Source organism: Mesoplodon densirostris, chromosome 11, assembly GCF_025265405.1.
Source record: "Mesoplodon densirostris isolate mMesDen1 chromosome 11, mMesDen1 primary haplotype, whole genome shotgun sequence".
Taxonomy (NCBI): Eukaryota; Metazoa; Chordata; class Mammalia; order Artiodactyla; family Ziphiidae; genus Mesoplodon; species Mesoplodon densirostris.
The window spans coordinates 2311592-2329860 of NC_082671.1; the positions used below are offsets into that span (position 1 = coordinate 2311592).

Genomic DNA, 18269 nt, shown 5'->3' on the forward strand with positions numbered 1-18269 from the left:
AATTTGCTCCGGGGCCGTGGTGACCAAGCTTCGTCTGCATCAAAATCACCCGTCGGCTCGTGAGAGCACAGACAGCTGGGAGGTTTCTGTCCCAGTCCATCTGGGGTAGAGCCCAAGATCTGCATGTCTCAGAAGTTCCCGGCTGGTGCTGTGGTCTGGAGACCACACTGTGAGAACCACTGCTCTAAATTTCTCAAATGTCCCTGATGCAACACGTGCGACACTCGGTCGAAGGGTAATTCCTGGCCCCGCTCCTGCCAGGGTCTCACTCAGTGGGTGTGAGGTGGAGACCAGGAACACCTGTTTTGACAGATACCCAGGCGATTCCCATCATGTTCGCGGTTTCCTTCACACAAGCAGAGAATCTTGGCCGAGGCCTCATCAGCTCCATGACCCTTCCTTGGAGGGGCGGGAAGGGGCATCTTCCAAAGGGGGCCCTGGAAACAGTACTTGCATTTTCTCTGGGAGAGCCTGGGTGCCGGGGCAGGAGAAGGCTGGTCTGGTTTCCGTGTTTTCTCCTTCCTGTGTCGGGGAGGGCCGGAGCCCAGGTGTGCTTCCCAGACGGGCAGCCAGGGCTGCAGAGGACTCCCTGAAGGTCACAGGAGACAGGCTAGTCAGCCCAAAGGGTGACAGCATGAGGAACAGCCCCACCACGAGGCACGCCTGACTGCTCCCCTCGTCACCCTCCACCCGCAGGGTGCCGGCCTGAGCGCGGAGTGGTCTCCACCGCGTACAGATCGCAGGACCCGGCAGGTCTCCTCCACAGGCGGCTCAGTGCTTACAGGGTGGGCGGGACCTCGGGACGGCCGCGCAGGACAGGGCATTGCTCGGAGACGCTCTGATTACCAGCGGGTTAACTTAAAAGGGAAGCCACCAGCAGCTTCAGGTGGTGTCCATCCGCGGCGGCTGCCCAAGTTCCCAGGTTGACTGCGGCAGCCAGGAGCCGGGTCGTGACCTTCCTCCTGGGTTTGACGGGGTGACCTGATGTGGCTGGACGCTGGGGGTTCCTGACTTCTCACCCAGACCATCCCACCTGTGGAAGCCCGGCCTCCTCATTTGTGGGAACAGGGATGATAACAGTGGCTGTGCCCTTGAGCTACTGTGTGATCAGTTGAGCTGATCCATGTGAAGTGCCTCGTGCTCCAAGCACGTCCTCTTCCCTGGATCTGCCCCTCTGCTGGCTCTTTTAAGTCTGGAGCAGACCTTGTCCCTTGAGAAGCTGCTCCGTTGATTTTGCATCCTCCTGCCAGCCCAGCGTGGGCTCGGTGAGAAGCCGGCGCCTGGGGAGGTCCGGGGAAGGCGCTGTGAGAGGAGTGATTGGGGCACAGCCGGCGGGGAGGCTTCTGCCCCGCGGTTCCAGCGGGACGCGCCAGCTCTGCCGATGGGCTTTGCTGAGGGGCTTCGCAGGGACCACCTCCCACCCTGTGAACTCGGGTGCAGCCTGCCTGGCCTTCCTGGTTGCGTCCCTCGTGTGCTTTTGCCCGTCTCGGCAGTGCCAGGCCAGCGATAAGAGAGGGTGTGGTCTGGGAGGCTGCCTGGATCAAATAGCCACACGGGGCAGGATGTAGTTACAAATGTGGAAACAGATCCCTGCTGTCGTGGAAAGCTAGTCTTGACGATTACGTTTTCTGGCTCTCGTGTCTCCTGGGAGGCCGTGTCCTGAGGTCCCTCTCTCCTCCCTAAAGGACAGGGAAGTCGGTTGTCTTGTATTCTGTTCTGCTGTAGGGATTCTGCCCCCTGGACGTGTTCCAGGCTGTGGTCCAGGCAGGGAATGTGCCTCACACAGATCCTTCCTCCTGCCCCTCAAAGGCCAGACCCAGAGGTTCAGGCGCTGGGAGCAGCCCGAGAATATATCATAAGATGAGCCTTGAGTAGTGACTTCACACTGGGAATCTGACATGACGTGGGGAGCCTAGCCAGACCCGGAGGGCTGCTCTGAGGGCCTGTGGACGGTGATGCCTAGGGAGGAACAGCTGGCAGTACCTGTCCATCTCTCTCTGTCTTTCACCAAGGCAGGCAGGGCGGCTTGCCCGTGTCCCATCTCCAGAGGCGCGTGGCACTCCAGAAGGATGGTTGACCTTCCGCCCTGTTTTTATGCTCTGTGCCTCCCTTGCTTCTCCGTGGTCCTTGAGCGGTCACAACTTGAAGTGGGGCCTCATCACGCTAGCTGCCCTCATGACACGGCACGGGGAGGGGCTGCCCTGAGCCCACCCCCCAGAGAGCTGCCCGCCGACAGCTGGGGCCCCAGTGTGCCTGGCCTGAAGGAGGGCAGGCTGGCCTCCCTGTCCACCTGAAGTGTTGCAAATCGACCTGAGGTTAGAGCTGAGCACAGGAGGCATTCTTACCCTGATTTCACGTTTGAAAGATGTTAAACGACACACATGGGCTCACACGTTGTCGTTAGTTAATACGAGTAAAGAAGTGAAATCACGACGATGAGGCACAAACCATGGCTAAGTAGACACGGAGGGCTAATCAGACTCCAGAGGACAGGCTTTCTGTGGTCCACATTCTTATGTCTTGCCACTTGAAACTGCCTCGTACAGACCCCCACCGCCCTGCATTTACCGGCCACCTTGTCTAGTCCTGGTGTTGGCATCTTCTCTCCCCAGACACTGAATATGTTTTCTGTGGCAGCTTTGTGACGTCTAGGAAGGGCACTGTGAGCAGAGACACTCAGTAAATTGTAGTTGAATAAATGAGTGAAGTAGGAGTCGCCAGACTGAGCTGCCGGCACTGAGGAGCTGCTCTTCCTGAGTTCAGCGGCTGAGCTTCAGTAGGTGCTCAGAAACGTCTGCTGAATGCCTGCATGAATGAGTGTGTAAATGTGTAAACAAGCGAATGGATGGCTGGAGGACCCGAGTGTAGCAAAGCGTGATGCGATCAATAAAGTCTCACTCCACTAGGGGCACCCACTACAAGCCGGTGTTCACACCCCCTTCCCGGCGTGGACACAGGCTTGGAGAGCATGACCAGCCAGCTCATGGTCACACAGCTGTCATGGCAGAGCCCTGCGGCCCAGTGAGGGGTCAAGGGACACAGCCCGGGAGGCCACCCTCACTTCTGACTCGATGAAAGTGATGGAGTCCCCAGCGCCACCCTCAGGTGCAGTAATTTTCTAGAAAGGCTACAGGACAGAACCCACTGGCAGGGCTGTGCTCACAGCCCTTCTCCGTTACGGAGCGGAGCGCGGAGGCCAGTCTGAGAAGGGTGGCTCCCGTCCCCGTGGGGTCAGGCAGAGCCACTCTCCTGGTGTTAACGTGTGACGACACCCACCGAGCCTTGGGGTCCACGTTCCCTGTGGAATGTGGTTGAGCCCGGTCTCCGGGTCGACTGATGCTGGTGACCCAAGGCCTTCACCCCAAACCACGTTCTTAGACTCTCCATCCTGACCAGAGGCCCCAGGGAGTCAGGCCTCCCCGTCAGGCAGGGCATCCCGGGGCTTAGGGTCTCCTCCCAGACACGGGCGGCCGGGCCAGGCTCTCTGCGCAAGGCGGGCACTCTTAGCCCCGGGAGCAGGCGTCGGGGCCCTCGCGCAGCGAGCGCCTCTCCGCAGGGTGGGGGCTTGTCCAGGCGCCCTCACCCGCAGCGCTGCACACTGCGCTGTGGGGTTTGGGAGTGGGGCCCGGGGCTCCCTCTCCTGCGAGCAGCACCTCCGCCAGCCCGCTTCCTGCCGGCGGCCCTTCTTCCCTCCCGCGATCCTCTGACGAGACGGTGCGTCCATGGGAACGGACGTGCTCTTCACCCTTGGGCCCCAGGGTCATGCATGAGCTTCAAGCCTGTGCTTGGCGGGGCTGCCCCGGCCCGTGTGACCCATCTCGCCCCCCATTCACCCTCTGTGCGCTGGCCCCAAGGTGTTGTCCCTCCCTTCCCGCCCAGCGGGTGCCTTGCCGGGAGCCTCTGCCTGTGCCCCTGGCTTTGAGCCGCCCCCTTCTCCGTTCTGTGGCCCCCTCACTGGGTTCTGTGGTCACTTCTGCAGCAGTTCTGAGTCCGAGATGGAGGAGGAGGAACCGCCACTGCCCCCCTCGGACCTGGGCGGCGTTCCCTGGAAGGAGGCCGTGAGGATCCACGCTCTTCTGAAAGGAAGGAGTGAAGAGGAGCTCGAGGCTTCCAGGAGCTTCGTGGCTGGGGAGGAGGACGAGGAGGACGCGGAGGACGCGGAGGACGAGGAGGACGAGGAGGACGAGTCTAGTGAAGGTCAGAGTAAAGCCTCTCCTCCCAACCCGGCCCGGGTATGGGAGGCTTCTGTGGCCGGGGTCACGTGGCATGCCTCCCGCAGGCCCCAGGGGACCCACGAAGGGCTGTCCGGGTAGAGCTGCACGCAGAGGCAGGTGAGGGCCTCCTCCAGGTCAGGCCACTCGTCCTATCCTGTTCCAGCTAAAGGAACAAAGGGAACTTAGCTTTCTGGGGGTTCCCTGGTTCCTGGTCCTGGACGTCGGAGGCTGCCGAGCATTGAGGAGGGAGGGCCCCCCAGGAGGGGTCACCTGTGGTGCGCGGTGACGTGCTGGGACCCGTGTCCTGGTAGGTCGGTCGGGCTGGCTCTAGATTCCTCTTGTCTCACACTCGAGGTGTTGGGTCCTGTCCCGTCCGCCTGTGTGATCCCGAGTGGTGAGAAGAGCTTCCTGGGCTCCTTCTCTGGCCTTTGTCGGAGGGTCATTCTCCCTGTTCCGGCTGCACCGGGCCTGGAGTGGTGAGCAGGGCCAGGCAGGCAGAGACCTGAGTCCGCGGGACCTCGTGTCTGCTCAGGCCGTGCTCTCCCTGTGGGGTGTAGACAGGACGAGGAGGACGTGAGCCCTTAGCCAAGGAGCCTGGCCCGTGGGGCTGGCCCTGGAGGGCTCTGCGCCTTGTAGCTTGTCTCTCTGTTCCTCCTGGAGTTCCCTGTGCTCGGCGGCCAGTCCCAGCCCAGGCTCGTGTGCTCCAGCTCAGCGAGGGCCGGGCGCTGACCAGGCAGGGTGCGCGTTACCCGTGGTCCTCAGCTGGCAGTGGAGCCCTGAGCTGGCGGCTCTGACGAGGTCGGGCGGCAGAGGTGGGGCCTTCCTCGGGCTCCTGGAGCCCCCGTGGCCCCGGTCCTGCTGTAGGCCTCCCTCCCACCAGGAGGTTGGGGTGGGACCCCAAGGCAGCACGTGGGGCCTGCACACCGCCCTCGTGTGAGGAGCGGGGGGATGGCGTCCGGGGCTGCTTCCTCCGCCGGCTGTGTCTGTAGAGCCGAGTGCCCCGGCGTGAGTCAGTGGGGATCGCGTGCACAGCTCGCCCCAGGGAAGGCCACTTGGCTTGTCTGTAGCTCCAGACACAGCCAGGGGTCGGGGTGTGCCCCCTTTTCAGGAGAGCTTGGGCCTGCTTCCCTCCCGAGACCTGATCTCCTGGACGTGGACGTAGCGTCCGGCTCCAGCCTGCGGGACGGGCTTGGAGCGGAGGAACCTGGGGATGACTCTTCTCTCTGTCCTCTCCTCCCCATCTCCCCCCCCACGCGCTGCTTTGCTGTGGGTGTGGAAGGAGAGTACTGGCCCCGGGACAGAGAACTCCTGCAAGGCCAGCCGCTGGGGCACCTGCCAGAGGAAGAGGACATGGGTACATGTGAAGGTACCTCTGCCCACCTCCACCCTGGCCCCTGGCAGCCGTCCAGCCGCCCCCGAGAGCAGGTCCCCCGTGGAGAGATGGGGTTTCCTAGAGCTGCAGCGGCGGGCGAGGCATCCAGCCCTGGGCGCCCCTGTGCCCCTTTACCATTTGCTGCCAGTCCCTCATCCGGTTACGACTCAGCTCCTCCTCTGATGTGAGCCGAGCACCCCACGTCACCGTCAGCTCTCAGAAGTGGCGGGGCCAGCACAGGCGCCCGGAGCCCCCCCCCCCGTGCCTGGGCGATGAGACCCCAAGGCTGCGTGCACTGGCGACATGCAGGCATGCCCCAGGGAGAAGGGTCGCTGTCTTCCCCTGCTTGCCTGGAAGGTGGAGCAGGGGTCTGCGTTTCCTCCTTGACTTAATGTCTTCGTCCGAAGACAGTCGGGCTCTCTGGTGGCTGCTGTGACTCAGCCCCGTCCAGCACCGCCAAGGCCCCTCGGCCCTAGAGGAAGCCCTCAGAGGCCAGTGGCTCCCAAGAGACCACACGGGCTGCGACCCCACGCCCAGCACAGCCCCCATCCACGTTCGGTGGCCTTAGCGGTGAGTTCTGCCCACGTCACGTTCCCTGTTGCTTGGAGATTAGGAGGTTGTCGTTTTTGTGATGAAGCCAAAGCCAGAGCCAAAGCCAGTTGCCCAGTTAGACTGCAGAGAGTCCTTCTGCTCAGGTGGCACCTGCTCTTGCTGCCCGAAAAGCCACCCTCCCTCCTGTAGGGTCCCCTCCCCCAGGTTGCTGGCTGTCCCTTATTTTAACCCAACTGTGTGGCATGGTCCAAGCACTGATTATGCGAGCCCTCGGGGCAGGGGTGCGTGCAGATTCCTTGGGCCCCGAGAGCAAGAACAGCCTGAAGGCGGGGCCCCTGATGAGTTCTCACCTGGCTAAGAAGCCGAGTCTTATGTCCAGGGGGGGATCAGCGGTAGATGATCACTCAGTAGAGTGTTCGGGAAGAGGGCTTTGACCTCAGAAAGGGCAAAGAGGGATTGACTTCTTGTTCCCATGAATTCCCAGAGCTCTGGGGTCTGCAGGACAGACTCCGCTTCCTCCCCACCGTCGCCTTCTCTGACCCCACCCCCGCCTCAGCCCAGCGTGCTGCATGAGGCCCATTGTAGAAGGGGATGTTTTTCTCTTTAGCTGCAGAAGATAAAACCTAGAATCCCAACAGCGTCACTGTCTGCTCCCCGTGAGCCGGCTGGTTCGTGGCAGGACTGCCCTGTCCCGCCCCACCTCTGTGTCCACGCGGCAGGTGGCCATAGGCACGGGCTGTGTGGCCAACAGAGCCCCATCCTTGGGACCTTGGGAGGCTGGCCCTGCAGAGGCCAGTTGTGACCCGCTCTTTTCTCCTAACTGGGCACTTGGGTCCCTCAGTCGCAGTTAAGATGAAAAGAGCTTCAGAAAGGAAGGTACTTTCTGCATCGGAGGGGAGTGTAGGACTCTCTTCATCCACATCGACAGCTGCATGAGGCTTGAAGGGACTGAATCAAGTTGAACGAGTAGAAGTCGGGCGTGTGTGTGTGTGTGCACGTGTGTGTGCGTGTGCTTATTCTCAATTCTCGCCTCTTTCTGATTCAAACTGATCCTGGCAAATATAGTAACTTTTCCTTCTGTTTCCTCTCCTGTGGTGTTTGATCCTTCCTTCCCTGGACTGTTTACTTTCTCCTTCCTTCCTTCCCGTCATCTCTCCCTTCCTCATCTCCTCTGCCCCTCGAACCTGGTACACTAGCTGGGAGCCCAAGGCTGCAGCAGCTCGTAGATCCAGCCGATCCCTTGGAGATCCAGGCTGACGTGCACTGGACGCACATCCGTGAGAGCCAGGAGGAGCGAGTGTCACCAGCCGCAGAGTCCCCTCCTTCCAGAGGTAACTCCTCCGGGTGCAGGGTGCCTGGCACCTCTGTCCTGCGTCCCCTCGGGCTGCCGGGGACTCTTCTGTAGGGCGGGGCCCCCAGGCTCCTCACAAGGAAGAGCCAGCGGAGCTCGTCAGAGGCTATGTGAAGTCTTGGTGGGTAAGAGGTGGGCTGTTGTCCGCTGACGCGGAACAGTGAACTTGACGTTGGGAAAACCAAGAATTTGCTGACTTTGCCCGTGTCACTAGGCAGGGCTCTTCCTTCTCCACTTGGAGGAATGTCCTGTGCTTTTCCTCGTGCGGTGTGTCTCGGTGTGAGTGTGCACGGACAGGATGGGGTCAAGGGACCATATCTTGGGCTGAAATGAAGGTTTGAGAAGAAATTGGTATCAAGGAGGCCTCTGAAGTAGCATCGTTACAGCTCTAGGTTTTAGGGGAGGTGCTGTGCATCCCATGGCGGGGTGATGATGAACCTTGTTCTGGCTTCTTTTAAGGAAGGAAAGGAAAACCTGGACACCGTTGGGGGCGTCCTTCCCGTGCCCGCCCTCGGCGTGCCCGCCTTGGTGCTTCGCCCTCTGTCTCTTGCTCACCTGTCTCCATGTTTGCACTCGGTGCCTGCTGGGGACACAGCCTGCAGGATGCCGAGGGCACAGAGTGGGTGGCCCGGCCCTCATGGGAGTTAGCCACCTTCGCCGCAGGCAAGGCCCACCTCTTTAACCACGTTTGCAGCCGCGTAAACACCCAGCAGCTCTGCAGGAGCCGAGAGAGAGCCTGCTGACGGGGGACGCCACCTTGACCCCCCCGTGCTCTCTCTCCTCTCCCTGGCCCGACGCCCCGCTTGTCCCTGGTCGGTGCCGGACGGGCCTCGGGCTGTAACGTCGTCCGTCTCTCTTCCGTGTGGACTCCAGGAGGACCTCCACTCTCCTCGCCGGAACGCTTACTCCTGTGTAACTTTGTATTTATCGTCTGTTTCAAATTCAGGGCCCGACCTTCCCTCCGTTCGCCGTGCAGCAGTGCAGGCCTGGCTGGAGTCGGTCTCCGGAGGTTGTCGGGTGATGTTCGTTCTCTGCCCGCTCACCATAACCACTCTCTTGGCAGCTCTGCTGGTCCCTTAACCCTAGACTTCCGGTGCTGCCGCTAGCGCATGCGCGGCGGAGGGCGGGGGCACGTGCATGCCTCGCTCAGGCCGCCGCCCTTGCATGGACCAGACACGCGCCACGCGCCCTCCTGGGAAAACCAGAGCAGAGCAGTAGTGCAGTCGGGCGGGGGTGGGCGTCGTTTTGTTAGTAGAGATCGGGTGAAACCGAAGCCGAAGGACCGTGTGCAGCACTGAGGCTCAGAGTCCGCAGAAATGAGGCTGGACAGTGGCTGGGTGCGGGGTGGAGGATACTCGTAACAGTCAGCAAACCTCCCGGGGTGCCACGGCTGAGGCAGTCAGTACTGGGGTGAGGGCCAGGCTGGGTCTGCAGGCCGAGGTGCAGGGCTCCGCAAGCTCTCAGGCCACGAGGGAGCCAAGAGCCCTTGCTTGTCCTCAGTGCACTTTTCGGGGGGGGGTGTTTCTCAGCGAGGGGCTCTGGCATCCGGGTAGGACGTGGGACAGCCTTGGCCCCCACCGGTTGTGAAATGCAGAAGGGCCGGGTGCCCCTTCCGGGTGGGCAGGATGGTTGCCCCACCAGCCGCCTGCCAGCCGCCCGTTGTCCTCCTCGGCTCACAGGTCAGGAGGCACCTTCACGCCGAGCTGTAGAGAGGGCTGCGGTCACCCTCTCCTAGTTAGTTTTGTCCCCAGGACGGTTGGACGAGGCTGAGGTATCGGGACGTCCCAGCGGCCGCCGAATAGACCAGAACTGAGCGTGTCGGCGCCGCCTGCTTCCTTGTGTGTGGCTGCTTCTAGCACCCGCTCCGTCCTAACTTGGATTAACCCCCAGTTCCCTCCCTCAAGCTATGTCTCTTTCAGCGTTGCTGCTGCTGCATTGATGCTTGTCGTGTATTTTGATACGTGTGACAGTCGTTCCTTTCAGGGCGCCGCTGAGGACCGTAGACTCCTAGCCCCGAGTCTGCGCAGATGTTTCTCTGAGTAGGAGAACCACTGGGGGCCGAAGGGCCAGGTCTGGGCTTGGGCTGCTCTAGTGTCCTGTGTCTGGAGCCACGCCAGGCTGGGGAGTCCATGTCACGCTTGCTTCCAACGGACTTGCCAACACAAATGTGTAAAATTGCCTCTCGATGCCTGGCCGCTCACAGACTGATTCTAGCACGCGTGTGGGCCTGGCGGGCACCCGCCATGGGGCGGGCCCGGGTTCTGTCCCCATCAGCGGCCAGCTCGCTGTCCCACAGAAAGCCCGGGGAGGAGAGGCTTGTTTGCCTCAGAAGCCCCCTCCCCTGGTGTGTGATGAGTGAGCAGCAGTGCTGGCGCAGAGGTCTCGGTCTATGGAAGTAACTGAGTGCTCTCGCCAGGACTTCTCCTGGCAAATGCCATCGTCACAGGAGGGCGTCCTGGCCCTGCCTCGTCCGTCCCAGACCGATTTCATAGCACTCTCCAGAGCGGTGTGCACCATCACCTCGTCTTAATAAGCCGAGTGCACAGAAGGGGTGGTGAGGATACGTAACAGCTTAAGGAATTATTTAAAAACACCAAGACTCACCCACCTGCCACCTGGGTCAAGAAATACATTCCTTGCACCTAGAGGTGCCCACCTCCAGGCCATCACGGCTGTCTTGTCCCCAGTTTCCTTGTGCTCTGACCCTGTGGCCGCTCACGGTCACTGCTGGTTACTGCACAGCCCCAGGCGCCAGGGATGCAGCTTCACGAGGCTGGGCTGCTGGCCGTCGAGGGTCTCGTGGTCCTTTGGCCTGGCCTTGCGTTTCAGCGGGCTCCTCTGCTGCCCAGCCTGCCGGGCTTGACCCTCAGGCCAAGTATGTGCGGGTCAAAGGCCAGCCCCTTTCCTGAAAGGAGACCTGAGAAGAGCCCCCAGGAGCCCCGGGAGGAGGGACCCCTGGTCCAGGCAGTGCGATGCATCTGTGGCTGCTTCCTGCTGCCTTCTTGTAACCTGAACTGTAGTCTGAGTTCTTCTTGTGCAGGGTTGGGAACAGGTGTGAGAGTGTGTGTGTGTCTGAGTGTGTGAGTGTGTACGTTAGCCTCCTTGCTCAGGAGGAATGAAGCTTTGCCGCGTTTTGCGGCGCTGAAGGGCTGGTCTTGCGTCCAAAAAACGAACTTTCCACCTCCCCTCGTCCCTCTCTCTTATGCTTAAAAAAAGTACGTGTCTAAATTCTCCCAAGCGGGGCTGCAGCCCTGCCGGTCGGTCACCCCCCTGCACATGGCACTGGTGCCAGGCTGAGCGGTGGGGCTGCAAACAGACCCCCCAGCTGCCTGGGCTCCGTGCCTTCCCTGAAAGGCAGGGTTAGCAGCCTCCTCGAGGGTTAAGCGACTCGTGCACGCTTTGCAGCTGGGTGCCTTCCTGATCCGTGTTCAGGAGGCCCCGCCCAGCCCAGCCCCGCCCTGCTCTCGGAGACCTCCCGGCCCACCGACTCCCACCCAGGCAGGCTTCTCCCCTCTCCTCCTTGTGGTCGTCACGTGATAGCCCTGGGAGTCCCCTGCCGATGCGTCTGTCGTCTGTCTGTCCGTCTCTCTCCTCTTCCTTCCTTTGAACGTCTCTGCCTTGCAGTCCCGTTTGACGAGGATGACCTGGAGGAAGACGTGGACTCGGAGCCAGCAGAGATAGAAGGCGAGGCAGCGGAGAACGGGGACACGGGGGACACTGGCGCAGAGCTGGGTGATGGTACGGGGACCCCAGAGCCTCCCCCAAGCGTGGTGCCCGCCTTCTTCCTCCTGGGGAGGGAGCCGCAGTGGTCTGAGCTCAGGGAAGACGGAACGCACATTAAGACGAAAGTGAGGTGCTCAGAGGAGCGGCCGTTAGGGCTCCTGGTTCCTTCCTTGTTCTGCCACTAATCTGAAGGTGTGTCGCTTCACCCACCCTTTGGACATGGGCTGCACTCGTTAAGTCGTGGGGAGAAACCGAGCAGATTCGGGGCTTCCTACGAGGCCTTTAATTCAGCTGCTGCCTCTGGAAGCTGGTACGAGGAGGAGATGGCGTTGAGGGGGAGGGGCAGGGACTGGGCTGGGAGGTGAGAACGGGCGGGGCTGAGCTCTAGGAGCCTGGAACTGGCGGCAGGGGTGGCAGGGCCAGGAGGGCTCTGAGTCCCCTCCCCGAGGCTGGTCCTGTGGAGCCGTACGTGTGCTCAGGAAGGCCCGCACCCTCAAAAGAGAGGGGGGTGCCACGGATGTCCTGGGGCTCCGCGTCACAGAGGATGCTGTGTTGATGGACGAGTCTCAGGAAGGGGACCAGTGGGCAGCACCTGGCCAGGATGCAGAGCCGGCTGGACCTCACGCTGCAGCTGATGGCCTGGCGGCTGTCCTCTGAGGAGCCGGGAGCCTGACAAGGAGCACAGCCTCACTTGAGGTCTGTGCTCACTTCCCTCGGCAGGTCAGCACTGGTCGGACGACGTGCCATCAGAGACCGACACGGAGCTGCAGCAGGTGGCGGCGGGAGTGGGACTGGAGCTGCGGGTGTCTGAAGGCGAGGAGGAACCACCACCGGCCTCGGCCTCGGCAAGGCGCCCAGAGAGAGGTCTGTGTGCGAGCCCCTCCCCTCCCTGCACAGCCCCTTCCCCTATGGCACCTGTGCAGCTCACCTTTGGACCTTTGGACGCAGATCCTACACTGGTGACACGGCCGAGGCCGGGATGCCCTGGGAGCAGCCCCGCTGCAGCGCAAGCGGGTGTTTCATCTTGCAAATCCTGCGTCTGTTTTCTCAGGTCGCTCCCAAGTCTCCAGCCCCAGCCGGTCCCCTGAGGAGCACTCGGTCCTGTCCTCCCCAGCCCACAGCCCCAGGGCACAGGTAAGGACTTGGGGCCCACTTTGGAGGCAGAGCTGATGGGACTCCTTAGGGGCCTTGGTGTGAACCCAGTTTTTTATTCCCTGTGCTGATGGGCTGTTGAAAACAGGAGTGGCCCTGGGGCTCCCGCCCGGTGTGGCCTGCTGTGCGCCAGGCCCACTGCTGAGCTTCCCACCACTGTTCTCTGTGCGTCCACACAGCACGCCGTTTTAAACATAAATTTATTTTTAAGTTAAAACAGTAATATTTGTGGGAGTGCTGGTTTGATACAACAGATGTGTTTTTTCTCAATATTATGCTAAAATGAATATGATTTTCTAAATTAAAAATACTTGTCCAGGTGACCAGTGGTCTTTGAACTATGCACTGCAGGATGCTCCATAAATAGATAGTAACACTGTGTCCTGTGGAGCACGTTTTTAGGGGAGGCCATATAGAGGACGGCCGGAGCTTGAGGCCTGGGACTACTTAGCTTGGTCTTTGGGGTCCTGAGGAGCAAGGTGATTTGGGGGGTTTCATCTGCAGGAGGCCGGGGCGTGGCAGGACGGGCAGTCGGGAGGCAGACTGCGATTGATGCTGTTTTAAAGTCTCACGTCAGAGACCTCGGAGCTCTGGGGCTGGTCGTTAGCATCCTATGGCTGGTGTCAGTTCAGGGCCCAAAGAACCAGTGCGTTTGGGATGAACCAAACCTGAAAGCTTCACATGTTCACTGGGTGAGGGGCTCTGAAGCTTGACAGACAGATCAAAAAGGGTGGTGTCCTCCTGGCCCTTGATCGTGGCCCCCCATATAGAGAGGGTGTTTCAGGAAGCTCAGGCCCTTGGTGGGAGAGCACGCCCATCAGAACCCTGCCTTCTAAGCAGCTCCTGTCACCTTGCTTTCCCACAGGGCGCCCGAGCCCCGCTCGCCTCTGTAGCTGCCACGAGGGGACTGCCCGCGGAGAGCCCTGTGCCAGAGCCAGAGCCAGAGCTCCCCCATGGGGAGCCCACAGCCGGCACTCCCGTCCGATCGCAGCCCGAAGCCAGGACGCCGCCCTCGCCTGCAAGCCCACAGCGCCGGTCCCCGCTGGCCCCCCTCCCCATCTGCTCCCAGCCTCAGCCGTCCACCGAGGCCACCGTGCCGTCCCCCACCATGTCCCCCATCTGCTTCCAGCCTGTGCCGGCCAGGACCTCCACCCCCCTGGCCCCCCTCCCCGTGAAGAGCCAAGGGGTCACCAAGGACACACTGGGCAGCCCCCTCCCTGGGGACGAGGCCCTGAAACGCAGCGACCTGGTGGCAGAGTTCTGGATGAAGAGCGCAGAGATACGCCGCAGCCTGGGGCTCACGCCCGTGCGACGGGGCCCTGGACTCGAGCCTGGATTCCAGCCCGCGCCCCTGCAGGCCTGTCCAGCTGAGAAGCTCCCCCAGGGCGAGGGACCCTGGCTTCTGAAACCCACACCTGTTCCTGGGAGGCTGGGGCCGCCCGCCGCTGGGGGGACCCAGCCCTCCCCGCCCACCCCAGGGTCCCCACCTGGCAGGGAGCCGAAGGGCGCCCGGGCGGAGCACAGAGACCTGTCCAGCAGCTCAGGGCTGGGCCTGCAGGGCAGCTCCTCCCGCACCAGGACGCCCGGCAGCCAGAGCTTCAGCACCTCCGACTCCACCATGCTCACGCCCCCCTCTAGCCCTCCTCCCCCGCCTCCCGACGAGGAGCCCGCCACCCTTCACGGGAAGCCGGCCCTGGCAGGGCAGCTCGCAGCCTCGGAGCCCCGAGCACCGGCCGCGTGTGCGCGGAACCTGCGGGAGCCCGCCCGGCCGCCCCTGGAGGAGGCACCGAAGCCATTTGTGGAGAGCGTGGACGAGATCCCCTTCGCGGACGATGTGGAGGACACGTATGATGACCGCACGGAGGACTCGAGTCTGCAGGAGCCCTTCTTCACGCCCCCCTCCCGCTGGCCCTGCCCCGAGCGGCCCCTGGCCCAGGAGAGCGGCCGGGGGCCCGAGAGTGGGGTCCCGCCGCAGAAGCGGGGGCTGCCGCTGGTCTCCGCCGAAGCCAAGGAGCTGGCGGCTGAGCGCATGCGCGCCCGGGAGAAGTCGGTGCGGAGCCCGGCGCTGAGGGACGCCATGGCCCGGCAGCTGAGCAGGATGAAGGAGATGGACACCGTGGCCACCGCCCCCAGGGCCCCCAGGACCCCGGCGCCCCGCAGAGCCACCGCCGTGCCCCCCAAGGGCCCCGAGGAGCCCACCCCAATGCACAAGGCCACGAGTGAGGAGGTCCCGTCCCCTCCCTCGGACTCAGGGGGCCTGGACGGCTCGGTCACCTCGTCCGAGGGCTCCAGCGGGAAGAGCAAGAAGAGATCGTCCCTCTTCTCTCCCCGAAGAAACAAGAAAGAGAAGAAGCCCAAGGGTGACGGCCGGCCCCCGGAGAGGCCCAGCCCCAGCGCCCTGGAGGAAGCAGCAGCCAAGCCCAGGTCCCTGTGGAAGTCCGTCTTCTCCGGGTACAGGAAGGACAAGAAGAAGAAGGGCGATGGCAGGTCCCGCCCCAGCACCCCTTCCAGCGGGACCGCCGTGGACGCCGGCAAGCCAGGGGCGTCTCCTGTCACGAGAGCAGGTACAGCAGCACGGGGGCCCCTCCCGGGCAGAGCGCACGGTGCGGGCTCTCCAGCCCCTGCAGCTCCCTCGAAAGACCCACTTCCCATGCTGCCCCCTCCCCCGGGGCTTCCTAGGGAGAAGGAAACTAAACCCAGTAGGACGTTCTGAAACTAGCGCGCAGCTGGGTGGGGGCCGTCGAGGGGCTGTGACTTCCCAGGGAGGGCCTGATGGCCAGTGGCTGGGCGCTGGCGCCAGACGGGGCCCCTTCGGTGCATGTGGGCCCAGTCCCGCCCGGATATGCGTTAGCATCCAGTCTCGTGGCTCCGGGTGCGGGACAGACCCAAGCCGGGGAGAACCGCACCTTCGCTCCCTTGCCCTGGGCTGCCGTGGGTGTGGAAGTGGGGAGAGCACCCCATGTGGCCACTGGTCATTGTCCCTGCCCTGCCTCTGCCCCCCAGAACTGCGGCCCCGGCACCAGCTGAGCTGCTCGGAGGACTCGGACATCTCCAGCGACGATGTCCTGGAGCGGACCTCCCAGAAGTCCAGGAGAGAGGTGGGTGGGCCGCGGCTGCGACTCCGTCCCCTGTTCAGCGCCCCACCCCAGCCGACGCGCAGCTGAGCCCCGCGCCTGGCCCGTGTCCAGGCGAGACACGGCGGGAGCTCTCCCCTGGGCCCGAGCCGCCTGCGTCAGGGCCAGTCTGAGGGGGAGCGCATCCCTCTGACCACAGCTGTCCCCGGGCCCCAGGCGCCCTCCTCATCCACGCCGACAGCGAGTCTGGGACCCCAGCCCTAGGATCCCACGAGCGCCCCGTCGCCAGGGGCCGCGTAGGGAACATGGAAGTCAGGGCTGCGCCCAGGACGTGCTGACCTGGCACGATGTTATGTCCGGGTACGTGATAACGTCACTCCGGTTCCGCCCCAAGTACGCTATTGGGGTGTGGGAGCTGCGTGGGAAGCACCTTGTGCTGAGGACACACGAGCTGCGTCTGTGGGGGGAAGGGCCGTGGCGTATGCAGGCGACTCCGGAGAAGAGGCACAGGTGGGCGAGGGTGTCGTCCGCCTCTCCGTCTCCTGCGGGTCTGAGCATCTTCAGAGTAAGAACTGAGGGGCGTGGGACACCCCCAGAGCATGGGGCTCCGGCAGCCGGCGGGTGGGGAGCCTCCTGCAGACCCCCACGGGAGCCTCGGGTCCGCGCAGTGGGGCACGTGGTTCCTCGACCCTGCTTCAGGCGGCTGTGAAACAAACCTGAGTTTCATTTCATTTAAAAAAGCAAAAAACTAACTAAAAATGACTTATTTTTATTTAAAATGTTTATATAGAAAAATTAATACAGATTTTTAAAAAATCTCCTGTAACCCTGTCAACAAGAGATAACTCACGTTTCCCACTTTGCCTCAGTTTGACTCAAATACAACCAAACCGTGCGGCCTGGCCCAGGGCGTGAGCACCGGCCCCAGAGCTGGCAGCCACGTTCCCGGGGCTGAACCCCCAGGAGTCGGTGAAGCACCAGCGCGTTTTATTTTTTTTTTAAATTGAAGTGTAGTTGATTTACAATGTCGTGTTAGCCTTAGGTGTGCAGGAAAGGGATCTAGTTATACATATATATGTGTGTATATATATACATATATTCTTTTTGAGATTCTTTTCCATTATAGGTTATTACAGAGTGCTGAGTAGAGTTCCCTGTGCTATACAGTAGGCCCTTGTTTATTATCTATTTTGTATATAGTAGTGTGTGTCTGTCAATCCCAGACTCCTAATTTATCCCTCCCCTACTTCCCACTTGGTAACAATAAGTTTTTTTTCTATGTCTGAGTCTACTTCTGTTTTGTATATTAGCTCATTTGTGTCATTTTTTTAAGATTCCACATATAAGTGATATATGGTATTTGTCTTTCTCTGTCTGGCTTACTTCACTTAATGTGATAATTTCTAGGTCTATCCACGTTGTCACAAATGGCATTATTTCATTACTTCTTATGGCTGAGTAATATTGCGCTGTATATATGTGCATGTCTTCTTTATCCATTCCTCTGTCGAAGGACATTTAGGTTGCTTCCGTGTCTTGGCTATTGTACATAGTGCTGCAATGAACATTGGGGTGCATGTATCTTTTTGAATTATGGTTTTCTCCAGATATATGCCCAGTAGTGGGATTGCTGGATGATATGGTAGTTCTATTTTTAGTTTTTAAGGAACTTCCATACTGTTCTCCATAGTGGCTGCACCATTTACATTCCCACCAACAGTGTAGGAGGGTTCCCTTTTCTCCACATCATCTCCAGCATTTATTATTTGTAGGCTTTTTGATAATGGCCATTCTGACCAGTGCGAGGTGATACCTTGTTCTGGTTTGGATTTGCATTTCTGTAATAATTAGCGATGATGAACATCTTTTCATGTGCATGTTGGCCATCTGTATGTCTTTGGAGAAATGTCTGTTGAGGTCTTCTGCCCATTTTTTGATTGGGCTGTTTGTTTTTTTGATATCAAGCTGTATGAGCTATTTGTATATTTTGGAGATTAATGCCTTGTTGGTCTCATGGTTTGCAAATATTTTCTCCCAGTCCGTAGGTTGTCTTTTTGTATTGTTTATGGTTTCCTTTGCTGTGCAGAAGCTTTTGAGTTTCATTAGATCCCATTTGTTTATTTTTGCTTTTATTTTCATTACTCTAGGAGATGGATCCAAAAAAAAATTGCTGTGATTTATGTCAAAGAATGTTCTACCTATTTTTTTTTTTTTTTTTTTTTTTTTTTTTTGCAGTACGCGGGCCTCTCACTGTTGTGGCCTCTCCCGTTGTGGAGCACAGGCTCCAGACGCACAGGCTCAGGGGGCCCAGCCGCTCCGCGGCATGTGGGATCTTCCCAGACCAGGGCATGAACCGGTCGGTGTCCCCTGCATCGGCAGGCGGACTCTCAACCACTGCGCCACCAGGGAAGCCCTGTTCTGCCTATTTTTAATCTGGGAGTTTTATAGTATCTGGTCTTACATTTAGGTCTTTAATCCATTTTGAGGTTTTTTTGTTTTGTTTTTTAGTTTTTAATTTATTTTTTTATATAGCAGGTTCTTATTAGTTATCTATTGTATGCATATTAGTGTACATATGTCAATCCCAATCTCCCAGTTCATCCCACCACCACCACCACCACCACACCACCCCACCCCGCCGCTTTCCTACCTTGGTGTCCATACGTTTGTTCTCTACATCTGAGTCTCAATTTCTGCCCTGCAAACCGGTTCATCTGTACCATTTTTCTAGGTTCCACATGTATTCGTTGATATACGACATTTGTTTTTCTCTTTCTGACTTACTTCACTCTGTATGACAGTCTCTAGATGCATCCACATCTCTACAAGTG

At 60.1% G+C, this 18269-nt stretch overlaps 1 protein-coding gene across 12 annotated transcripts in view; it reads left to right on the top strand.

Moving 5' to 3' along the window:
- The window catches only part of MICAL3 (microtubule associated monooxygenase, calponin and LIM domain containing 3), a 175476-nt gene that overhangs the window by 135626 nt on the left and 21581 nt on the right, over positions 1–18269 (top strand). For 10 of the 12 annotated variants that reach the window (XM_060112932.1, XM_060112938.1, XM_060112941.1 and 7 more), the window contains 7 exons: positions 3980–4197; positions 8436–8498; positions 11114–11227; positions 11933–12076; positions 12264–12346; positions 13230–14928; positions 15368–15462. In XM_060112932.1, coding sequence (XP_059968915.1) covers positions 3980–4197; positions 8436–8498; positions 11114–11227; positions 11933–12076; positions 12264–12346; positions 13230–14928; positions 15368–15462 — 2416 coding nt within the window. The remainder of the gene's footprint in view (positions 1–3979; positions 4198–8435; positions 8499–11113; positions 11228–11932; positions 12077–12263; positions 12347–13229; positions 14929–15367; positions 15463–18269) is intronic. The other 2 variants (XM_060112936.1, XM_060112937.1) reach the window with 2 other exon arrangements.